The sequence below is a fragment of the Anastrepha ludens genome, chromosome 5 (genome assembly GCF_028408465.1).
Source record: "Anastrepha ludens isolate Willacy chromosome 5, idAnaLude1.1, whole genome shotgun sequence".
In the NCBI taxonomy this organism is placed as follows: Eukaryota; Metazoa; Arthropoda; class Insecta; order Diptera; family Tephritidae; genus Anastrepha; species Anastrepha ludens.
Window position 1 is genome coordinate 17,743,108 of NC_071501.1, and position 23,268 is coordinate 17,766,375.

A 23,268-nucleotide genomic window follows, 5' to 3' on the forward strand; every position below is an offset into this window, starting at 1 on the left:
GAGTGAGAAGTTTATTAGAATTTCTTACTTTTCGCACATCAAATAAAAGGAGTAAATTTTCGTAAATCAAAAATATAAATTTTATTCTTTGCTTTTTATTGAGAGCGAGTTGTTCTTTTATTTAGCATTTGCTTACCTTAAAAGTGGATCGGTACTACACCTGCAGCATTGCAACTAAAGTTAGAGAACTGGCGCTTAGTCATAAGATATTTGCCAGGGTAGTCTTGTGGTAGATGTGGAAGGCGGTTTTTACAATGATAAGTTGCAGTTCATCGATAGGATTTGCAGAAACTAAAATAAAATCATCTAATTTTTGCTGTTAATTAATTAAAAATTGACTAGAAACTTTCTGATTTTTTGAATAGCAAATGTGTGTGAGACAAACGTTCGTACTGGTCTTGCAACTAGAAATAAACTGGCTGCATATAATATCTGAAGCCATTCATTTCATAATTTTTGGACTGATACGCTTACGTTTACCCTCCGTTGCACTCCTTTTTTAAAACCCTCGGCTTGGCACCCATGTCTGGCCTTTTTTCGTCCTGTTCGAGGATAAAAGGTTATATCCATAAATCGGTACAAAATTAAATTTAAGAAGCTACCTGGAAGCTCAAGTCGTTTGCTATAAATTGTTGAAGAAATTTTTCGCAACTCTAAATATTTTGAAAAAGAAATATCTAAGAGTAAAGATGAAAACCGCATGACTATCGAATAATTTATTAGAGTTAGCAACGCTGGCTAGCGGGGCGGAGCTTTGCGGGGAGAAGTTGGTGATGAATCTAAGCTTTGAGAAGAGATCAGTAGCAGCTGCCTGTGGACAGTTATTGAGTGAACGCAACACCTCGCGTAAAGACTTAGCATTTACTAGATTACCGTCGAGTAAAAAGTGGCCAGGCTTTCTGAGTAGAGTTATGCAATACAATAAAGTTTAATTGTTACTGGTCAAGTTGTAATGCGTCCCCAGCCACCGTGCTGTAGCGCGCTAGCATCAGTGAACTTATTTTCTTATTTTGTTCCCAAGGTTCTAGACTGAACAAGGATCAATCCGAAATCAACTCGACTGGGATGCTTTAGGCTGTTGAAATAGCTTTGACAATCTTACGGAAGGAGATTTCCGTTGACGACTTACAGGGCGTCTTCAGGTAACAGCGCCAAAGTTTTATAAAATTTCAGGTTACATATTTTAGACCGGCCGCTCTAGGAGACAGCTAATCTATACATACATTGAACTTGACTAGAAAATTTAGTGCAGAGTTGAGTCGAAACTTGCAAATGCTAAGATGCCTTTGATGTGGGTATGTTTGGATTGAGCCTTGAAAGCTCGACACCAATTGGCTGTTATTCCGCAGTATCTCAAAATGAGATCCATTGCATTGAAATTTGTTGTACAAAAAGCCTACAAAGAGGTACAATACGACTTGCTTTTGCATTTTATATAGCAGTCAGGAAATCATATGCAGTCTCGAATAGTCACTTCTAAACCCGTTGAGGAATGCTCACTATCGTCAATGCTCTGGGAGCAAAGAACATCGTCTTTCTGTGCACTATGTATGACCTCACGGAGCCAAGAGGAGTATTGCCTATCAAAGTTAGGAGCTGCATCAAAATTTTCATGGTCGGACCCGTTCTATTCGCTTACCAAATCCCACATAAAGGAAGTTTTCAATGACTGGGTAAATACGGAACTCATACGACACTAGACAAAAAGTCCAGGACAGAGAGAGGCAAAACAAATTTCCTTATCTTTTAGAAGAGCATCAAGTAGTAGGCTCCTAAAGCTGAAATGAGATGACAAACTCTCGCTGGATATTATACCGGGTATTATACTTTTCGTTGTTATTGGAGTAGCATATTAGTGGAAGCAAACAGCTGTTATTTAACGAGTTGGCTAATGATCCAGATGATGCCAGAGCACATCCTCTGTAAATGCGTAGATTTCGCAAGACGACTAACAGATTTAGGTGGCGATGTGGAAAAAAAAGTTTGAGGAAGTGCTAAAATTCATTAGGAGGCTCCAATTATATGCTCGGGGACAAACGCCACTTATACCACATCAGAGGTTAAAGTGCACTATGGCCAAATAAGGATAAAAAAAGAAAAAAAAATAATTAGAGGATCTCAAAGCAAACCTTGGTTGTTGATGTAAATGAAGAATTGTCCTTACAATATTCAAATTTATTTCTCCGAATATGCAAGTCAGGGCACTGAAATCACTTTTAAGAAACTTTCAATCTTCTTAAATAAATACTGGGGTTTGTTTTTGAAATCTTATCTTTCCCTCGTAAAAAGAAGTAATTTATTAGAAAATGAGGCTTAGCTCCAAAAAAATCTACTTTTTCGGCAAAATATAGCCGGTTGCATACTCCCATGAAATCTATTCATGTAAACTTGTGTATGAGATGTGTGTGTATCGGCCTCTATTTGCCGCACTCAAGCAGAGATAAATGCCCACATCCTTTTTGTTGCACTGAGCCAACACAAATGTTTGCGTGTTCGCATTGTGTTGATATGCAGGTTCGGGAATGCAGGTGTAAATGTTATGGGGTAATGAAAAACAAAGCACATTGCATGAACATGAAACCTAAGCCAACAATAAAAAACGAAAAAAAAACAACATTAGAGGTCTACAAACGTTGACGCTGACAATAGACCATATAAACAACCGAAAAAACTAAAACCAACATCAATCAAAGAATGGAAAAAAAGCAAACCAACTAAACGATCGTTGGTGAGGCGGCGTTGGTTTGACGTTTAATAACAGGAAAAAATAGACAAGAAAATCACACATACATACGTACATTTTTAAAAAAATGTGTGAAAAAATTGAAAAAGGAAGTAAATATTACAGCATGCAACATAGCCAGTTGCAGCGGGCTAGTTAATGGCATAACATGTGGTTATAGCTAAAGAAGTAGTGGAGAAGTGGCTGTTAAAAAAATGCAAAAGATATGCAAAAGAAAGACGAAAGTAAAGCAAAGAAATGTTAAGAACAAAACTATCGATATTTGCTAAGCGGACTGAAGGGATTGCATTGGGTTAAGACATAGATACATACATTTGTATGTAAATATATCTGGATAATATGAGGAGCTCGTTTGCTACAGATATACATACATACTTACATAAAAAGTTCTTAGCTAGGCAGTCGGTGGGGTGTGCGTAGGGCGAAGAATTGATGGCTGCTTGAGTGATAAATCTGACGGTTGACTGGCAGCCAGCAAACAGTTCAATGAACTAAAGCAACAAACAGCGAAAGCTGTATGTGAAGTGTGGATAAGATGAATTTGCTAGTGCTTCAAAAGGTATGAGCCGACTAAGTGTAGTGTACTCGTAGGTAGGTATGCCGATAAGAGAGTGAGTGAGTGTACTACTGCTAAGAGCATGGAAGTAGTTAAGACATTGAAGTAGTGAGAGAAGTAGTCTGAGCTGCTGATATGTGACCAAGCAAGGGACGTGTGTGAGTGTGTGTACAGGCACGCAGCGAAAAGTAATCACTTTCGTTGTTTGTAAGTCTGAGGCTAAAAAACAAATGCAATGTAAAATGTGAATGTAAATGCTTGAAATGTCTTAACGATTATAAAGCCGATATTTGCTATGTGACAAGATAACAAAAAAATTAGTTGTTCGCAAAGGAAAGAAAAAGCGTAAACATAAATTTATATGCAAGAATATCAAAGAACTCATATTTGTACAAGGTGGCGCAAAATATATCATCTAATTTGCGTCTGAATAACTTTTTACTTCAAAAAACAAAAACCCAAAAAAAGAAAACGATTTTGAGTGATGGAAATTTTAAGAAGAAAACAAAAAAATTTTTTTAAACAAAACAAAAACTAAAAAAATAAGATTTTGAGTCATGGAAATCTTAAAAAAAAACAACAAAAAAACCTAGAAAAGAAGATTTTGAGTGATGGAAATCTTAAAAAAAAATTTCCGCAAAAGAAAGAAAAAACGAAACCTAAATTTAAGCGCCAGTAGATCCAAGTACTCATACTTGTACAAGGTGACGCGACATTAACCATCCAATTTGTGTCAGAATAACTGTTTACCTAAAAAACAATTAAAGAAAAAAGATCTTACAAAAAAAAAAAGAAAACAAAAACAAAATCTTTAAACAAAAAAAAAATAATAAAAAATAAGATTTTGAGTTATGGAATTCAAAACAAAAAAAAAAAACAATAAAAGCAAAAAAACCTAAAAAAGAAGATTTTGAGTGATGGAAATATTAAAAAAAGGACCGTTAAAGAAGGAAAAAAATTAAACATAAATTTAAACGCCAGTAGATCAAAGTACTCATACTTATACTTGTACAAGTGGCGCAAAATTTATCATCCAATTTGTGTCAAAATAACGGTTTCACTAAAACAAAACCAAAAAAAAGATTTTGGGTGGTGGAAATCTTAAAGAAAAACAAGAAAAAATCTTTAAACAAAACAAAAAAAAATATGCAAATAAATAATAGGATTTTGAGTCATGGAAATCTTAAAAAAAAAACAACAAAAGAAAACCAAAAAAAAAAAAAGATTTTGAGTGATTGAAATCATTAAAAAAAAATAAATGTCCGGAAAAGGAAAAAAATCAAACATAAATTTAAACACCAGTAGATCAAAGTACTCATAGCAGTACAATATGGCGCAAAATTAATCATTCAATTCGTGCCAGAATGACTACTTTACTCAAAAAAACCTAAAAAAACAAGATTTCGGGTGGTGGAAAACTAAAAAAAAAACCAAAAAAAAAAAAAAACTAAAACAAAAACGATTTTGAGTGATGGAAATCTTTATTTTGGCCTGTACTCGCATTATTGTCTGTCTGTTCGTATACTACATATAGTTCAAAAGTGACGAATATCGCAAGTGTTAAATATAATTGACGTACAACAACATTTGTAAAAATTATAAATCTTCAAATAGGGTGACCAATAGGCGCCACCTTGTATTTAGTTACTGTTAGCCATTTCCTGTTGGCCATTTTGTTGTTGGCAGTTGCAGCGATTTGTGGCATGCTGCACACAATAAAAACAATTTAATTGAGTTATACTTTTGTTGGTATGTTTTAGAACAAATACTTAACTGCAGCCTTGAGCGCCCACTTACATACAACCGCACACACAGCCTCACACTCAGAGCCACACAGTAGAGGAAGCTTTTAATGGCACAATCAAGTTGATGATATTTAAACAGCGCCGGCATGCCGCAGCAGGGAATTGTGCACTATCACAAAACTGTATGCAGGACGGTATGCGTTTCGAAAAATCCTGTTTATGGTTTATAATATATTTTTGATTTTGATTGAAAATATATTTTTGAATATATTTTAATTACATACTTAAAGAGCTTAAAAAAATAAAAAAATATATTTAAATATATTTAAAAAATAAAAGAAACAAAACAAAGTTGGCTGCGAGATGGTGCTCAGGTTACGGCTAAAATATTTACAACATTCGTAATTTTGAGGCGTTAGAAATTTAGTAGAAATTTTTAATACTTGTATCTGTTACTTAACTCGGCCGCTGAATGGTTTGGGGCTTGACTACAATTTGAGAGTGCATACGTTCGTATCTCCGCGCATGAGATATCCAAATGATAGAAGAAGTTTCTTCTCATAGCAGCCATAGCCAGTTCGGAGTCGGCTTGAAACTGTAGGTCCCTCCATTTGTAGAACAACATCAAGGCGCAAACCACAAATAGGAGGAGGAGCTCGACAAACACCTAACAGAAGTGTATTCACCAGGGTCCGGCACTAGAAGTGTAACCAACTTCAGACCGCCTACACAGTTAGTTGGCTAAGTGACAGTAAAATCAGTAATAGATTTAATACCTAATAGTGTGATTGCATTATATTTAGCTGGAAAATCAAAATGAGCGATTGTTCGGGAGCTCGAGCCCCTTAAAGTAAATAGTTTTTGTTTACCGCGCCATTACTCATTACAATGATACGGGTAGCATCGCCAAACGTCATCAAAGGACTGCAACTTCACACGAAATGGTTCAAAAAGTGAAAAAGAGACTTGAGCGAAATCCCCGACGGTGTCACTTCAAAGCGAAAGATGTGAAAATATCTGACCGTAGCATCCGCTGCATATTGAAAAATGTTCTCAAGGTCAAGCCTTGCAAGATTCAAAAGGCGCATGATCTCACACCAAAGCAGCAACAACACAGACTTGAAAGAGCGAAGGAGTTGCTTCGCTTGGACGAAAGCGTTCAATTTCCGAATATTGTGTTTTATGACTAGACATTTTTTCAAATTGAGCTATTCGTAAACTCCCAAAACGACAGGGTTTACTTGACCGACCGTTCATACGAGAATTTGAGTCATCGGGAGGCAGCACCCGCCACAGTAAGTATTCTGGAGGTTGCTTTGAAGCCGTGGGCAGACAAACTTTTCGGTGGCACACCATGGACTTTTCAACAGCACTCGGCATCGTCTCACAAAACTCACTTGCATGGATGAACTTAATTCATTTTTTGGCGATGAAGCTCCATCAAGGACCAGTGTTTATCGATGGTATGGTGAATTCAATCGTGGTCGTAGTTCACTCCAAGACGAATTTCGTGAAGGTCCTCCAAAATCAGTTGTTGTTCCGAAAACCATTGATGCTGTGCGCGAACTGATATTGCAAGATCGTCATGTGACCTATCGTGAGATTGAGACAATCTTAGGCATTAGTGGGACCAGCATACATTCAATATTGCATAAACATTTGACTGTCAAAAAAATTTGTTCGCGTTGGATCCCACACAATTTGTCAATTGCTCAAAAAAAGCTCGTGTCGACTGGTCGAAGGAAATGCTCAAAAAATACGATCGCGGGCCTTCGAAACACGTCTATGACATCGTGACAGGTGATGAATCAAGGATTTACGCGTATGAGCCCGAAAGTAAACAGCAGTCGACTGTATGGGTGTTTCAAGATGAGTCAAATCTAACAAAAGTTGTTCGCGCACGAAGCACTTCCAAGCAAATGGTCGCCAGTTTTTTCGGAAAAACTGGACATGTCGCAACCGTACCACTGGAACAACGCAGAACAGTAAATTCTGAGTGGTACACAACCATTTGTTTGCCAGTTGTCTTCCAAGAAATGAGGAAAACCAATCGCCAAAGATGGATCACTCTTCACCAGGACAATGCGAGCTCTCACACATCGGCTCAAACAACTGCATTTTTGAGCGCCCAAAACATCGAACTAATGGGTCATCCGCCGTATACTCCTGACTTGGCACCGAATGACTTCTTTTTATTCCCGTACGTAAAAAACAAACTGAGAGGTCAACGTTTTTCGAAACCTGAAGAAGCGGTTGCGGCATTCAGAATGCATGTTTTGGAGGTACCTCATTCAGAGTGGCAAAAGTGCTTCGACAATTGGTTCAAACGCTTACAAAAGTGTATAGATCTTCATGGAGAACATTTTGAAAAACAATAAAGTGATTTTCGATGATTAAAATTTGTTTTTGTTCTCTAATCCCGACATATAAAAAGCACCCCTCGTGACATCCACACAATGGCTCTCAAAGTCACCAGACGCGAGTCCGATGAATCCTTTTGGAGAGCAAGGTCGGAACTAAAAGATTCAACGGTCTCGAGGCGCTGAAAAAAACCATTGGGCCAAAATACTTTCAAGTCACATTCGGGCAGCTTGTGATTCATTTTTGGACCGTGTCAAGGTCATAGTGAGCAAAAGTAAATTGATTCTTAATTTTGTATTATTTTCACACATTTTTTACATCGAATTGAATAAAAGTAATTTTCCAAACTAAATTTATGGCCTTTTTAATTGGGTACACTTCGAGTGTCGCACCCTGTATTTATTATATATTTAATTTGTTCTGAGTAATCCCATGGGTCAACATCACCACTTAAAGGTTAAGATTTGTGCTTACTTGAATGAATGGCTTGACAGAATTTCTTCGCGAATATTCCATACGCCTCAAAAACACCCCTTACTAGTTCCAAACGATCCAGAAATGAAAGGAACCTAGCATAATGGACACCATCTTGGACATGACCCTATAAAATTCAGCAGTCGATTGCATGAAGAACAGTTATAATAACAGTAATAGAAAAAGAAAAAAAGAATTATTGTGAAATCACTAGGAATACACCATTTCCCTATTCCAAGGAATTTCCCTGCAGGGGCACTATTACAATTATGTGTGTTATAGTATGAGCGTAAGGATGTATGTGTATGGTCGTGAATTTTATGTGCGCTCTTGAGAGCTCGCTCTAAAGCGTTGCTAAGTATTACAAAGTATTAAATTCCATTAAATGCAGGAAGCTGTTGCATTTGCTTGCTCTAAAAACCATTACTGATTTGTGTATGCTTGTAAGTGTGTTTATGCACCGACATATGGATGGTTGTGTGTATGTGTGTGTGCATAGTAATTCAAGTATGTAGTTAGAAACAAGTAATTTGTTTTAATGGCACCACCATTAACAGCTGATGATTTTAATGTTGTTGCTGCCAACAGCCGCCGGTGAGTTCAATGAAATCCTTTTAGTAGTTATACCCTCATTCTGGCCTCACACATATCCAATTTAGCGCATGAGTTGAGGATTTTGAGTGGCAGCCGCTGTTCTTGAAATTATTTGAAGGCCTTACCATGCCTCCATGCACACACACACACACACACGTGCATACGTGCATACGTGTACATGAAGTGGTAGTAAGCAAATTTCTATAATTACAATTCTGCCAATTTAGTAGTTGGTTGTGCCCATCAAATAACTAGTCAGCAGTGCAGCTAATAGAGTTTGGGGCTTGTGCGTTCCCTTGCAGGCGATTGGCAAGTGGTGATGAACTTCAGCCATACAAACCTAGTAAATGTACTTATGTGTGTTGGTGTATAGTTTGATAGTTATTTTTGTTGCTTCCTGTAGCCACTATCTTATTAAGTGTCTCTTTGTAATTGCATATATTCTTATATACATATGTATGTGTATGTGTGTGTGTGTAATGTTCCCCTCGGGGCATCATTGTCTGCCAGACGAAAACTGGTTAATTGTTAATCAGTTGACTGGCGTTGGCATTGGCATGTGTCAGATTACAAATTGGCTGACTGCTGCCTGCCTGCTACATAGCTTGCCTGCCGCTCTCTACCTACGTATGTATGTGTGAGTGTGAGCTGTTGAGCTGCAGTAATAGTTAATGGTGAAGCTTGCAGTTTGGGGCGGATGCTGAATATGCAGCCGCCCAGTTAAAGTCTACTGATTGCAAAGCTTTAATTGCCTAGGCGTTACTGCATAACCGGTGCCTGATAATCAGTTTTCTGTTCATCGAAGAAACGAAAATCTGCAAACGCATAAAAATTGCATTGCGTTTTTGAGCGTAGCATTCTAATTAGTGATTGTTTCTCTCTTTATTTCTTCTCATTTAATCGCTTCCTTTTCGCGCATTTGAAGGCTGGTTTGGGTCCTCACTAGTTGACGGCACTAACGATTTAGCAGAAGTGTTTGCCTATTAATTTAAAAAAAAAAAAAAATTCGTTTATGTTATTTGGATGTGAAATACATTTTACTTAACCCTTTTGTTTCTGAATTTTAGATTTACTTACTTACTTACTTAGGTGGCCATAACAACCCGTTACCGAGTTACGGCCGACCTCACTAGCGAGCATAGGGTTTCCTCTACCTGGTCTTTCCACCGGTGCAATGGTCATCCTCTGCGTCGGCTCCCTTGGACTTCGCCCTCGAACACCTTCTTTGCTGCAGTTTCTTCATCCATACGCACGACATGCCCTTGCCAACGCAGGCGTTGGAGGGCGATGCGTTGAACTACGTCATTGTCGGCGTAGAGCTCATACAGCTCGTGGTTCATTCTTGAACGGTAGTCTTCGCCAACGCGCACAGGACCGAAGATCTTACGAAGAACTTTTCTCTCGAACACCCCAAGAGCGGCTGAATCGCTTTGTGACACTACTCATGCCTCTGCGCCATAAAGCAACACGGGTATGATGAGCGTCTTGTAAAGTATCAGTTTGGTCATGCGAGAGAGGGCTCGACTACTCAATTGCTTACTTAGTCCATAGTAATACCTATTAGCAAGAGTGATTCTCCGATTGATCTTTAGGCTGATATCGTTGTTGCTGTTAACGGCCGTGCCAAGATAAATAAATTCTGGCACAACTTCGAAAGTATAGTTGTCCGCAATGACGTGCGTTCCTACACGGCGTGTGTTTCGCGTTGTAGACAGCATATACTTCGTTTTACCCTCGTTCACCGCCAGACCCACTCGTGATGCTTTCTTTTCGATAGCAGAAAACGCAGCGGTGACATCTCGCTTACAGCGGCCGATAATGTCAATGTCGTCGGCGTACGCAAGGAGCTGGACACATTTGTAGAAAATAGTGCCATTACTGTGCTTTTCGGAGCACCCCTTCCATCACGAAGTTGAAGAGGTTGCATGACAGTGGATCGCCTTGTCTGAAACCTCGAACGGTACTGAATGGTTCGGAGAGGTTATTTCCTAGCTTGGCGGAGCTGGTTGTGTAGCTCAACGTCATTCTACAAAGCCGTATGAGCTTCGCTGGTATATCGAACTCAGACATGGTGGCGTACAGGCAATTCCTTATCGGGCTATCGAACGCAGCTTTATAGTTGACAAAGAGATGATGGGTGTCGACTTGCTTTTTATGGGCCTTTTCCAGGATTTGGTGAACTTTTGATTAATTAATTTTTTTTACAGCAATTATTTTCAATATTTTATGAATTTTTCTTGACCCTCATATAGTCTCAGGAAAAGTCCCTGACACTCGGTAGATTTTGCTCTCGCCGTTTATTAATTTATTTCTTACAATATATTTAATGAATTAAAATGTGTAAGCAAGAATTTTTTTTACACGAATTTTTTGAGAATGTATCTAACCAGTAGAAAGAGAATTAGGTGTAACTATTGGGTATGGGAATAAGTTTCTGTCCTTTCTTAGCGAAAGTTACGAATTAATTAAGCAATTAAATACTACATAATGACATACTTTATTATATGAAGTATGTGCCATTGGATACTACCAATTTATTCCATCTTTCATCCCTCTGACGAGGACGGAAACTCAATCCCATATCTAATATTTGTCAGTAATAAATAAAATTTCCTGTGAATGAACTGAATAGCTAGCAGACCAAGGAGGGGGGAGCCTTGTAGTACGTACATACATACGTGTATGAGTAAAATCTATAATATATTTTGTAGTTGTACCCGGGGTGCGTTAGCCTTGGGTTTTGCATTCAAGGTTTGCATTGCTTCTGCTAAAAATAAGAGCGGCGCATGGAAGTTTGTGTCACGGAAGACTTAACATTTTAAAAGTATTTTTCTTATTTTTTTTTTTGTGCACAAATGGAAATCTGTGAAAATGTCAAATCTTAATATGAGCAATCTCTATTTTTGTTAATTAAAAAAAAATATAATATATATATGTAAGATAATATATTTAGTAAAAATGTTATTCAATAGTTATTTCAACTTTAAATTAAAAAGATGGTGATTAAAAAGATGAAGTTTAGTACGGCACGTCTGTTTGGGCAACTGAAAAGAACGACTTTTTATTAGCAAAAGCGCGCACACGAAAATACGACTTAACTCACCGACAACTTAAGGCGAACTCCTTTCTGCCTACTCTCCTACATTCGGCCATTCGACAATATCATCCGTCTCGGATAGATCGGATTCATCCCGTTTCCACGGCTTCATATAGTCACAACTCGTTGATGTTGCATTGGGGCCTTCAAAGTCTGCTGCCTTCTTTACATCGTACCTATCGTTTCGTTTGACCCTGATCACCTCATAAGGGCCCAAGTACTCGTTGGCCAACTTTTTCCCTGCGACAAATTGTGACCGTTTGATAGCCACTAAATCTCCCAATTTGTAGATTTGTTTGCATTTACGACGTCTGTCAAAGTTTTCTTTGTATTCTTTCTGAGCGTATACGATTTGTCTTCTTACATTTTCTCTCATACTGTCACGATTAGATATTAAAATATCGGCTGTTTCACTTTCCACCATATTATTTATGTTGACATCCATTGGCGTTTTCATTTTCACACCAAACATTATTTCAAATGGTGTGTATTTCGTTGATTTATTGATGGTACTATTGATGACTCTTTGCACTTTGCCAACGTATTTATACCAGGCTTCTGTACGATCTGCTGACAACTTCGAAATAACATTTATAACAACTCGGTTCAATCGTTCGACTTGGCCATTGCCTCTCGGCACACCCGTTGTTGTCAGGACGTGTTCTACTTTTTCTGTCTGACACCAGTCCTTAAACGCCGTCGATGTAAATGCTGACCCCTTATCACTGATAATGCGATGCGGTGCTCCAAATATGTTAGCCCATTCCGACATTTTTCTGATTACCTCCTCTGCAGATGTTGTTTTTGTAGGGTACAACCAAGTAAATTTGCTAAAACCATCAACAACGATTAAAATATGCTTGTACAATTTTGCTGTTGCATCTAAAGGTCCAAGGTGATCGATGTGGATTGTCAGCAGTGGCGCATCTCCCTTATCAATGATATGCATTTCCCCTTCTTGTTTCCCAAGCTTCTTGTTGAATAAAATGCACTTGATACAATTTTTGATATATTTTTCAACTTTTTGGCGTAAATGTGGTATAAAATACCTTTGTTGAACCGCATTAACTGTTTTATCAACCGCAAAGTGCCCTTTTTCGTGCTCTTCTCTAATAATCTGTTGCTCCATTAAACGTGGTACAGCAAGCAGTAGTAAACCATTTTGACTTTTGAACAAAATACCATTTTTAACAACGTAATCTTCATAATCTTGCGTTTGTAAAATTTGCTTCACGGCTTTAAAATGTTCATCGCTTGTTTGGGCTAGGCGTAGTCTAGCACTTATTTCGTCAATCATTAAAACACTCGCTGGTGCTCTACTCAAAGCATCCACGTGCTTCATCGAAGTTCCTTTACGGTGCTCTATAACATATTTATAATCTTCAAGATATAGTATCCAACGTGTTACGGCGGGTGGTAACTCTTTTTTAGTAGTAGTGCTCTTAAACGCTTGGCAATCTGTGACTAATTTAAACTCTCGTCCCAGAAGATAGTGACGAAATTTCTGTACAGCATAATATGCAGCTTTTATTTCAAGGTAGAAGCTATGTAACTTACTTTCTTCAGCAGTATTTTTTCTACTCCAATAGTATATAGGATGCAGCTTTCCATCGAATAATTGCAAAAGAATTCCTCCAAGACCATCCTTCGACGCATCGGTATGAAGCTCCGTTGGTGCTGACGGGCAAAAGATACGCAAAACTGGTTGACTAGTTAGTATGTCTTTTACTTTTTCAATGGCTGTCATTTCTGCGGTGCCCAATACGAATTTGGCCTCCTTCTTCAAAAGGTCTGTGAGTGGTTTGGTGATTACAGCATAATTTTCAACGAATTTCCTAAAGTATCCAAACAGTCCTAACATTTGTTGCAGCTGTTTCACGTTTTTAGGCACTGGGAACTTTCGTATGGCAAGACATTTCTCTGCATCAGGTGAAACACATCCGTTTTTTATTAATAATCCCAAATAAACTACATCGTGCTTTAAAAACTTGCATTTTTGCCATTTAATATGGAGACCATACTGTTCAGCCAAACTTAATACTTTCTTCAACTTCTCTATACCTTCTTCTTCATTCTTCGAGGGCACTATAACGTCATCCATGTACATCTGCATAACATTTTCTCTAATCAAATTACGAAAGATGTGGTTGACGAAACGTAAAAACATAGCCGGTGAATTACAGAACCCAAACGGTGCTCTGTTGAATTCATAAATACCATCGCGGGTAACAAAAGCGGTGTACTTCTTCGAACTCTCTTCTATTGGTACATGAAAAAATGCATTTTCAAGGTCCAAAGTTGTAAATATGCTTGCGCCTTCTAACGCTTCAATGACCTCTTCCATGAGTGGAACTGGGAAACGATCTTTTTGCACTATTTTATTTAAGTCTCGGAAGTCTACACACAAACGTTTTTTACCATCTGTTTTATCGACTATCACAACTCGACTACAATATTCGGAACTCGACGGACGTATTATTTTCTTTTGCAGCCAGTCCTCAACTTGCTCGCTTACAACTTTCTGTTCTGGCAATGGTAGTCTCTTCGGTAAATGTCGAATAACTTTATCTTCTGACAACACAATTTTCATACTCATTGGGCTTGTCACTTCGGTTTTAGGTGAATACTCTTTAACAATATTTTCTATTTGATTTTTGTATATTTTTGGCACTTCTAACTCTTTATTTTCAATCGAAATATTGTGAATCCAATTTTCATTTTCCGAAAGAAATTTTGTAAATCTATAACCACTTCTATCATAAATGTATTCGCATTTTCCGATAAAATCAAAACCTAAGATGACCTCATACTTAGACAAATTGTCTGGTACGACCAAGAAGCTATGCGCACAAACAAGATTATCAACAGTAATATTCGCTTCACACCTGCCGATAGCAATCACCTTTTTATTGCCATAACCCGAAAGACTGTCACTACATTTCTTTAGAGAACAATTTAATTTTTTTGCAACCGTTTGCTCAATTATAGAAATTTCTGCACCGCTGTCGATTAGGCAACGAACTTTTATGTTGTTAATCTGTACAGTCTTTTGCATGTTTTGCTGCTGCTCAACTGTATGGACCAAGTTTACGTCATTATTTTTTTGCGTACTTGATGGGCAATTTTTGGATATGTGTCCCGTTTTATTGCACCCAAAACATTTAGTTTGCTCTTTGCATTCGCTTCTTTTATGGTCAGTAGACCCGCAATTATAACAATGTTCTCGTTTGCTCTTTTTGTTTTTATTACTTTCCGTTGCACTAGAATTTCTACCATTATTTGCTTTTGCTTCTCTTTTCGTTTCTATTTGTTTTTCATAAGCTTCAAGCATTGCTTTCAAGTCGTCAAAATTCTTGGCAGCATGTAAAAAAGTTTTGTTCTCTGCTTTTTCATTTATTCCATCAATAATGTACCTAATGATCGAAGGGTCATCTACTTTGCCGAACGTTCCTAACCGTCGCATGTGTAACATATACTCATGCATACTTTCTGTACTCTTTTTGCGTCTCTCCTGCAATTGTTTGTGTATGTCGGCACTTACAAAGTCACGGCGAAATTCTCGTTCAACTTCTTTTCTAAGAGTATCATAATCAAAAACACAAATTGAATCCACGAACAGTTTAGCCGTCTTTGTCATCTTTTTGCGAGCGAAAACATATTTTTGATTATCGCTCCATTTCAGAGCTGCTGCACATTTCTCAAAATTCTCGAACCAGCTCTCCACACGCACCGGTGATTGACCATCGAAATCTCCGATTACACTATCAACGTTTTCTGTTGAAATTGCTGCTTGCTTTGTTTTTTGCTGCTCTTCTTCCTTCTGAAACTTCAACGTTAGAAGTTTTATTAGGTCGCCAATTTCAGTCATTTCTGCTTTTATTTTATTTTCTGATGTTTCGTCGTTGGTAGCGTCGAGAAAAACTTCGTCGTCGACTTCAAACTTCTCTTTTATATTTTCTTCCAGTAAATCGATCTCTTCTGTTGCTGACCTTTTTGCCCTTGCTATTGCGCGCTGCTCTCGGCTTGTTGGTTTTGTCACTTGCAAATTGGATTCGCCGTTTTGCATAGACATAAATTTTACCGTTTATATTTTATATCAAAATATATATTCTACTTTTAGCAACTTTTATGATTTTAAGCAACTTCAACTTAACCTTCTCTTAAAGTGTTTGTTCAACTTTAAAACACAATTAGGTCGACTTTAATAAAAATTAAAACTGCACGGTATTAGATTTTCCGAATTGGTTTTTTCAACTTATTAACCAAATTTTTATCAACTTTTATTCGCGACGGTTGAGCCCCCAAATGTAAGATAATATATTTAGTAAAAATGTTATTCAATAGTTATTTCAACTTTAAATTAAAAAGATGGTGATTAAAAAGATGAAGTTTAGTACGGCACGTCTGTTTGGGCAACTGAAAAGAACGACTTTTTATTAGCAAAAGCGCGCACACGAAAATACGACTTAACTCACCGACAACTTAAGGCGAACTCCTTTCTGCCTACTCTCCTACATATATTCTAAAATTAAAATAAAATAATAAAATAAAGTAAAAAAATTTTTTTTGTGTAAAATTTGTACAAAAAAAAGTTTGTAAAATTTCCAAATTTTATAAAACAAATTTGTTTTATAAATTTTTGAATTTTGTAAGCAATTTTTTTTTAATTGTTACGGCTCCAGGATTTTCGGGATCCCGTTTTTGTGAAGATGTTGAAACTTAATATGAGCAATATCTATTTTTGTTGATTTTTCCAAAAAAAAAAATTTTTTTTCTAAAATTTTTAATAAAAATTTTTTTTTCTAAAATTTTTAATAAAAATTTTTTTTTTGTAAAATTTGTAAAAAAAGAAGTTTGTAAAATTTGCAAATTTTATAAAACAAATTTTTTTTTGTAAATTTTTTAATTTTGTAAACAATTTTTTTTTTATTTTTACGAATCCAGGATTTTTGGGATCCCGTTTTTGTGAAGATGTCAAATCTTAATATGAGCAATACCTATCAAATTTTTGTTAATGTTTTCCAAAAAAAAAATTTTTTTGGAAAATTTGTAATTAAAATTTTTGTTTCAAGGGAACGAGAATATAGCTCTTTCATTTGCAATACGTTTGGACAGCGGCAGAGAAAATATTTTGTACTATACTCATCTTACAAACAAGATATATATGGCTATGGTAACCATATGTCATCCCCATGTATTGCGCCCTATAAACAGGCATGTAAAGGCTCATCGCTTACATGTTCTAGGCAGAGAAGTAATGTTGAGACCGCCCTGTGAGGCCTTTTCAGCAAACATAGGGTACGGTATCAGTACTGCACCAATTGGACACTCCAAAGAACCGCAGTTTGACAATTCATCAGCGAGTTCGTTGCATACTATAGTTCTAGCTCCTCAAGCGCCTACACAAGTTCAAGCTCCTTCCACCTTGCAACGGAGTGAAGCTCTAACTTATATTCCTGCAGTAGATTACTTTTTACGAGGTACGAGTGGTTTTTAAGATCTTTACCGCAACTTTGCTATCAATGTAGATCCTTCTTTTCCCGATGACCATCCATCTAAAGCAAACATTTTTAACGCATTAGGCTCCGGTAGTTGGATTGCGATGTACTGAGTCTGGATAAAGTTCATACTCTTCCTCTTCTGGATCTCTTAAGATTCATCAATGCATCCAAAGATTTGCGGTATTATGAACTGAAACCAATGTTTCCGTCTTACAATCCGTACTGCATCTATCCTGTCTATATTCTTTCCACTTTAATCTATCTGGGGGTAGTGCAATGGCCTTCCTGACTGAGTGCTTGGTCTTGTCCCACGCTCCACAAATTTAATCTTATATAAGTTTGCAGGCTTGTAATGGAATAGTTAGTGTATTTCTGAACAGTTAGAGCGGTGCCATGACGAGCTTGTTTATTAGCCTTGCAGTAAATTTTTATGGGGAAGGGTTTCGAGGCACGAGTAATGCAAACATGAATTGTTTTATGCATCTTTTTTAGCCACTTGATGACATTTTACAGCCAATTTTGGGATTAGGGAAGTTTTGTTCTTAAATTTGTCAAAGACCCTAGTTTACACTGCCCTTACACACTCTTCGCTCATTCCACGCGGGCAAACGTGTTGTGAGTTTTGTATTCATAGACAGGATTGGCTGGTTTTTGTTGGTTTCCAAAAGAAAGTATCCATTTTTTTTACATTCAAGAGCTGAAATTAAATGCATCGTTTTTTAAATTTCAAATACCGAATTTATTATTAGCCAACTCAATTCAAAATCTGAAGATACCAATATTAGTTATAGTTCTTCTTCTATAATTTCTATATATTCTTTTATTCTAAAGGTTTTTTGCTAAAATTCTTTTATTTTCTTTTCACTTACAGTCTAACGATTACACCTACCAAAACACACTGGGTCGCCGTTCAACACTCGGCGCCTATTATCACATGAACAAACAACCTTCATACACGAACGAACTCAGTCAGTACGGTTACAATGCGTGGGGTATATGGCGTGACGGCCGCAACATAGCACCTTCGACTTTCTCCGCCAAAACGCACACCCACTATCAAAAGCCGCGTTCATTCTCCATTATACTTACGACAGCTGTATTTATTGTATTACTCGCCGTGATCTCAATAGCCGGATTGGCGTTCTACTTCAGTTCTGTGAAAGCGAATTTGGAGGATCGTAAGTATTTCAATAATATCGCAATAAATAAGTTTTCTACAAAAATAAGTGTGCTTAACAAATTGTATTATTACTTTTCTCTCGTATGCAGCTGTGCTTGGTTTCGATGGTTCGTTTCGTATAGCGAAGGGTGATCTCTTTTCGACGGGTCTAAAATATAACCACACGACTACTTACAAACAGAAAGTCGAATTTTATAAGCGCTTCATTGAGCGCTCACTAATGGATAATGGCTTGCAACCGCTGCGCGTGGACACGTGGGGCTTTGGTGAGGGTCCACTGATAAAGGTGTCTTTTCGTACCTTCCTGGATGTGAGGAAATTGCCACAGTGAGTGTTTAAACTGATTGACTGTATGAATAAGCACTGAATATTAATGAAATTTATTTTTTCTAGGAATATCCACAGCGTCGAAGACTACATAAAGGAATCGCTCTTTCTGGAAACCACAGCTGCTAAGTCACTGTATCGTTCTCTGCGCATAGACGCCGAATCGGTGGAGATCAAACGTATACTCGATGAATCTGTGGTACGATCAGCTTCACTTTTCAAGGATGCTGTAAGTATTGTTGTTTTTATAGTGCCTTTGCCCAGCTACTAAAGTCCGTTTATTCAAGGCCCAACAACCCACTAGCCAGTCCCAGCTTGAGAAGCGACTTATGAAGAAACCGAATACACCCCCGCTGCTCTCAAAACCCGCCACTACTGCAAAATCACGCACCACTTATCGTCCACATTCCATAGACGATGAACCAGACGTGGATGTAGAGAATGCGCCAGTCATACAAGGTTCATTCGAGGGTTCATTCGAAATTACGAAAACGGATGCTGATATCTCGCGCAAGAAGGTGACCACGCCCACAAAAGCGTACACTAACTTACCACCAAAAGCGGTGACACCATTTGCGTTACGCGTGAAGCCGAAGAAGCCTGCTATTGAGAAGCTAACTACCGTAATACCGCAGCATCAACCTTCAACGACGACATTATCAACGACATCTACAAGAGGCACTAGCACCACTAAGAAGACTACGACCACTAGAGGAACCACGCCCACCACGTCAAAGGCGACGACGACGACGACAACAACAACTACAACGGAGAAACCGACCACAAGCACTACCAGCACCTCGAGCACGTCCACAACCACAACGACAACCACTACAACACCGCCATCCACTACAACTACGACTACTAAAGCATCGACTACCACACCCGCACCTACAACCATCAAACAAATTACATTCCCACCACCGACCGCTTTTACGCCTAAACAACAATTTAGTTTGCCACCAATGACCACACCGTCCGTTTCTTTGTCAGTGCCAAAATTGGACGCAAGTCTCTTTACCTCCGTACCTGTGCTTGATACTCAACCATGGCGTCCGATACATCGCGAAGTGCCTGAACTAATACCTGGTCCACCACCTGCATTCCCCACAAAAACATTAGCTGGTGCGGATATGCCATTGCCGGTGGTGCCACTTTCACCAGTTTTCAGAGCCGACATGCCTACGCGACGCATCGATGAATTCGAATTGCCATTTATATCGGAGAACCCTTCACCGCCAACACCACCTGCCTTTAATCCATATGCACCCGGTTTCTTTGGTACTGCTGTACGCAAACCGGAGATGAGTGCCGAGGCACCGAGTCCACAAGATATGATATTCTATCATAGTTTCGGCAATCCAGTTTTTATGCCAGGCACGGAAGATATTGAGCGGCTAGGTGCTGGTGCACATGTTAAACCACATCCACTGCCAGTGCCACTGATTGATGACGTAATTGTGCCACCATTCAAACCGCTGATACCGGCTAAGGAGAAAGAAACGATTGAAACCAATGATAAATTTGAGCATCTCGGTGGTGGTGTAATCGTCAAGAAGCACGAATTGGAGTTGGCGAAGGGAGAAGAGAAATCCAAAACTAAAGTTAATGTGGAAGCCATAGAAAGTGAAACTGTAATACCAAAATTAACGGAGAAGGTTACAAGTACTACGTTTAGACCAAAGGTCAGCACACCGAATATCAATCGCATAGAATCTAGCGCAAACTCCGAGTTGGCTGACACAATCGGTGAATTTTTCATGGGTCTGCTGAACTTACCTAAAGAAGATACACACAATGCTACGAAAGCGCTTGAGGAACCTATTGAGTCGCGTGTTGAGCCTGAAGAGAATATCGAAGAGGCTGAATCAGAACCTGAACCAGAAATTAAAGCCGCCGAGGTGGAGGAGGAGCAGATTGAGGAAATAGCTACTGAGTCGATAGTAGAACATGAACCCGCATCCGTGCAAACGTTTGCAAAGCCAGTGGATGAGGTAGTCGAGGAAGTTTTAACCACAGCTAAGCCGACTTTTCTGAATATCAAAGAGCTCATTTTGAAACGCAATCAGGCTAAGAATCAAACGCGCAATATCGAGAATAACATAACTGGTCGGCCCACACCCACAACGTCACCACCATCTACGACTACCACAACGACCACAGCGCCTTCCAGTACGACTTTCAAACCACCGGTAGCAAATTGGAATCGCTTACGGCCCGCATACAATCCGAAACCTTCTACAATACTAGACGACTCAAATCTCTTCCCCTCACAGTCCAAATGGGAATTTGTGAATAGTTCATCGACCAATAGCTTCGGTCATACGGGTAATATGCGTAAGGTATTCAATAAGACACTGCAGGCGTGGATATCTGAGGATGTGGGCAGCGGCAATACAGAGGATAATTTTACGCTGAATGATATTAAGACACGCATAAATAATGCAACCAACATACAAGATATTTCGCTCATCTTCGATACACTGGCGTCCAAGCTGGGCATTACCCCCATTGTACCGACAAAAGTACCACCATTCTCACAAAACAAGATGAAACATCCACAAGTCATGAATGTAAGCAGAACAAAATTACCAACCACAACCACAACCACAAGCACAAGCACAACAACAACCACAATACGACCAAACGTCATTAGAGATAGACCAGCAACATCAGTGTATTGGATGCCCACAACTAGACGAGGCACAATAACTGCAATTCCTGCAAACGAGACTAGAAGGCCGTGGACGTCAACAACAACAAGAAGGGCGACTACTACCACAACGACAATCACACCGCCGACAATGCCAACGTTGAGAACGAGGCCAGATATCTCTACAACGACAACCACAAAAGCGCCAATGCCATTGGCATTGCCATCGCCGACAGCAACAACACAAAATTCCATTGAACTTCCGTTGCAGCGACGTGAGCCATTCATCAAACCCATGTCCAGTTTCATGGAGGACACATCGTCCGAGGGCATTGGCGCAGCCATACCAGTAGTGGGTGAGGCCGAGGTGGAGGTCATCGACCCAAATAAATACGAGGAAATGTTGAAGTCATCACAGTTTGCGGCGGATACAACAACGGAAACGGCACCACAATTGGTGACGTTGCTGCCAGTGCGTTCCAACTCGGGCATACGCACCTACAGGCCAACGCTGGACGAGTCCGAGGCGCGAAGCAATGATCAATTGCCAGTGGCCAAGGTAGAGGCGGAGGCGGAGGCACAGCCAATTGCATTGGAGGTGGAAGGTACTGGTCAGGTTGAAGTCGTGCCGGAAGCAGTTGGCGAGTCAACAGGAGCCGTGACAGCAGAGCCAGTGGAAGCTGCAGCTGAAGCAGTGTCAACAACATCAAAGAGACCGAGTATTGTCAATGTAGCACGACGAGGCGGCAGCGGTGGCGGGTTTTTCGCAGGCATACAGAGGAAGAGCGATATTAGTCAGGCGAGAAGATTTCCGCCAGCGGAGGCTGTTGTCAAAGGAGGGTTGCACGTAAAAGTGAAGTGAAGTGAATGAAAGGCAAAAAAATTGAAGTGAATTGTGAAAAAAGTAAGAAATGAAGAAATAACTCTGTTGGTGGAGAAATAGCGTGCATATGCATCATTTTGGAAAATATGCAAAGAAAAAGGCGAAAATATTTTTTAAAGCAAACGACAAGAAATGCAGGAAAAGTGAATTGTGGGCTAGAAAACTTAATGAAAGGTATTTAGTCAAATTAAATGTGGAAATTTGGGATCATAGCAAATGCTTCCTAAAGGTAGCGCATATTTTCAATACACAGCGTTTTTAGTATTTACAACTTAGTCAGTACTGCAACAGGTTCTTGTTCATTAGTTGTTAGCTGTCAGGCTGCTTGACGGGAGACGTTAACAATTTTTGAGTGACAACATTTAATTTATAATGAAATTCAGGTTTTGTAATTTTTAGATAATATTTCCTAGATTTTGACGGTTCTAAGAGTAGTTTTATGCAATAAATTTCAGCTGAAAAATATTTTAAAAACTTAATGTATCAAAAAATAGTATTTAAGAAAACACAATTAATAGAAAAACGTTTAACTGATACATAAAGGGAGTTTCAACTAAAAAAAGGAATAAATAAGTAATTATAAAGAACTTAAACGAAAAATTAAAGGTATTTTCGAGTAAAAACATAATAATTAAAAAAAAAAAAAAAAAAAATTGATAATAAAAGTTAGTTTTAAGTAAAAAGAGAAAAAAACGTATAAAAAAGTGCATATCTAAAAAAATAATTTTTTTTTTCATTAAACAATTTTTTTTTCATAAAAAAAATTTTTTTTTCCAATATAAAATTTTTTTTATTTAATTTTTCCATAGAAAAAGTATTTGCATACAATTGACTTAAGTATAAAAATTGTATGCATGCAAAGGTTACCTATAATCTGAACATTTCGCAAAATATTGGTAAGCAACATTTAAAGGAAAGGAAGAACTAATTTTTTTTAATTTGATAAAATAGAACTTTAATTTTGTAATTTTACAACTTAAATATTTTTTTAAATTATATTTATATTTTGTATGTAATTTAAATATTCTAATAATTTCTTACACTTAATTAAAATAAAAATTAAATTAGTTTTAAAATTCTTATCGATGTGTGCGAAGTATTTACTACTAAGTTTTTTTAAATTATTATGTATTATAAATAATTTCAAAGCTGTA

The 23,268-nt window shown here is 38.1% G+C and overlaps 1 protein-coding gene across 1 annotated transcript in view; it reads left to right on the forward strand.

Moving 5' to 3' along the window:
* The window catches only part of LOC128864086 (mucin-2), an 83,796-nt gene extending 61,229 nt beyond the window's left edge, over positions 1–22,567 (forward strand). Inside the window, exons 2-5 of the mRNA XM_054103583.1 lie at positions 17,943–18,249; positions 18,341–18,578; positions 18,645–18,807; positions 18,866–22,567. Coding sequence (XP_053959558.1) covers positions 17,943–18,249; positions 18,341–18,578; positions 18,645–18,807; positions 18,866–22,093 — 3,936 coding nt within the window. The 3' untranslated portion in view covers positions 22,094–22,567. The remainder of the gene's footprint in view (positions 1–17,942; positions 18,250–18,340; positions 18,579–18,644; positions 18,808–18,865) is intronic.
* The last annotated feature ends 701 nt before the right edge of the window (positions 22,568–23,268 follow it).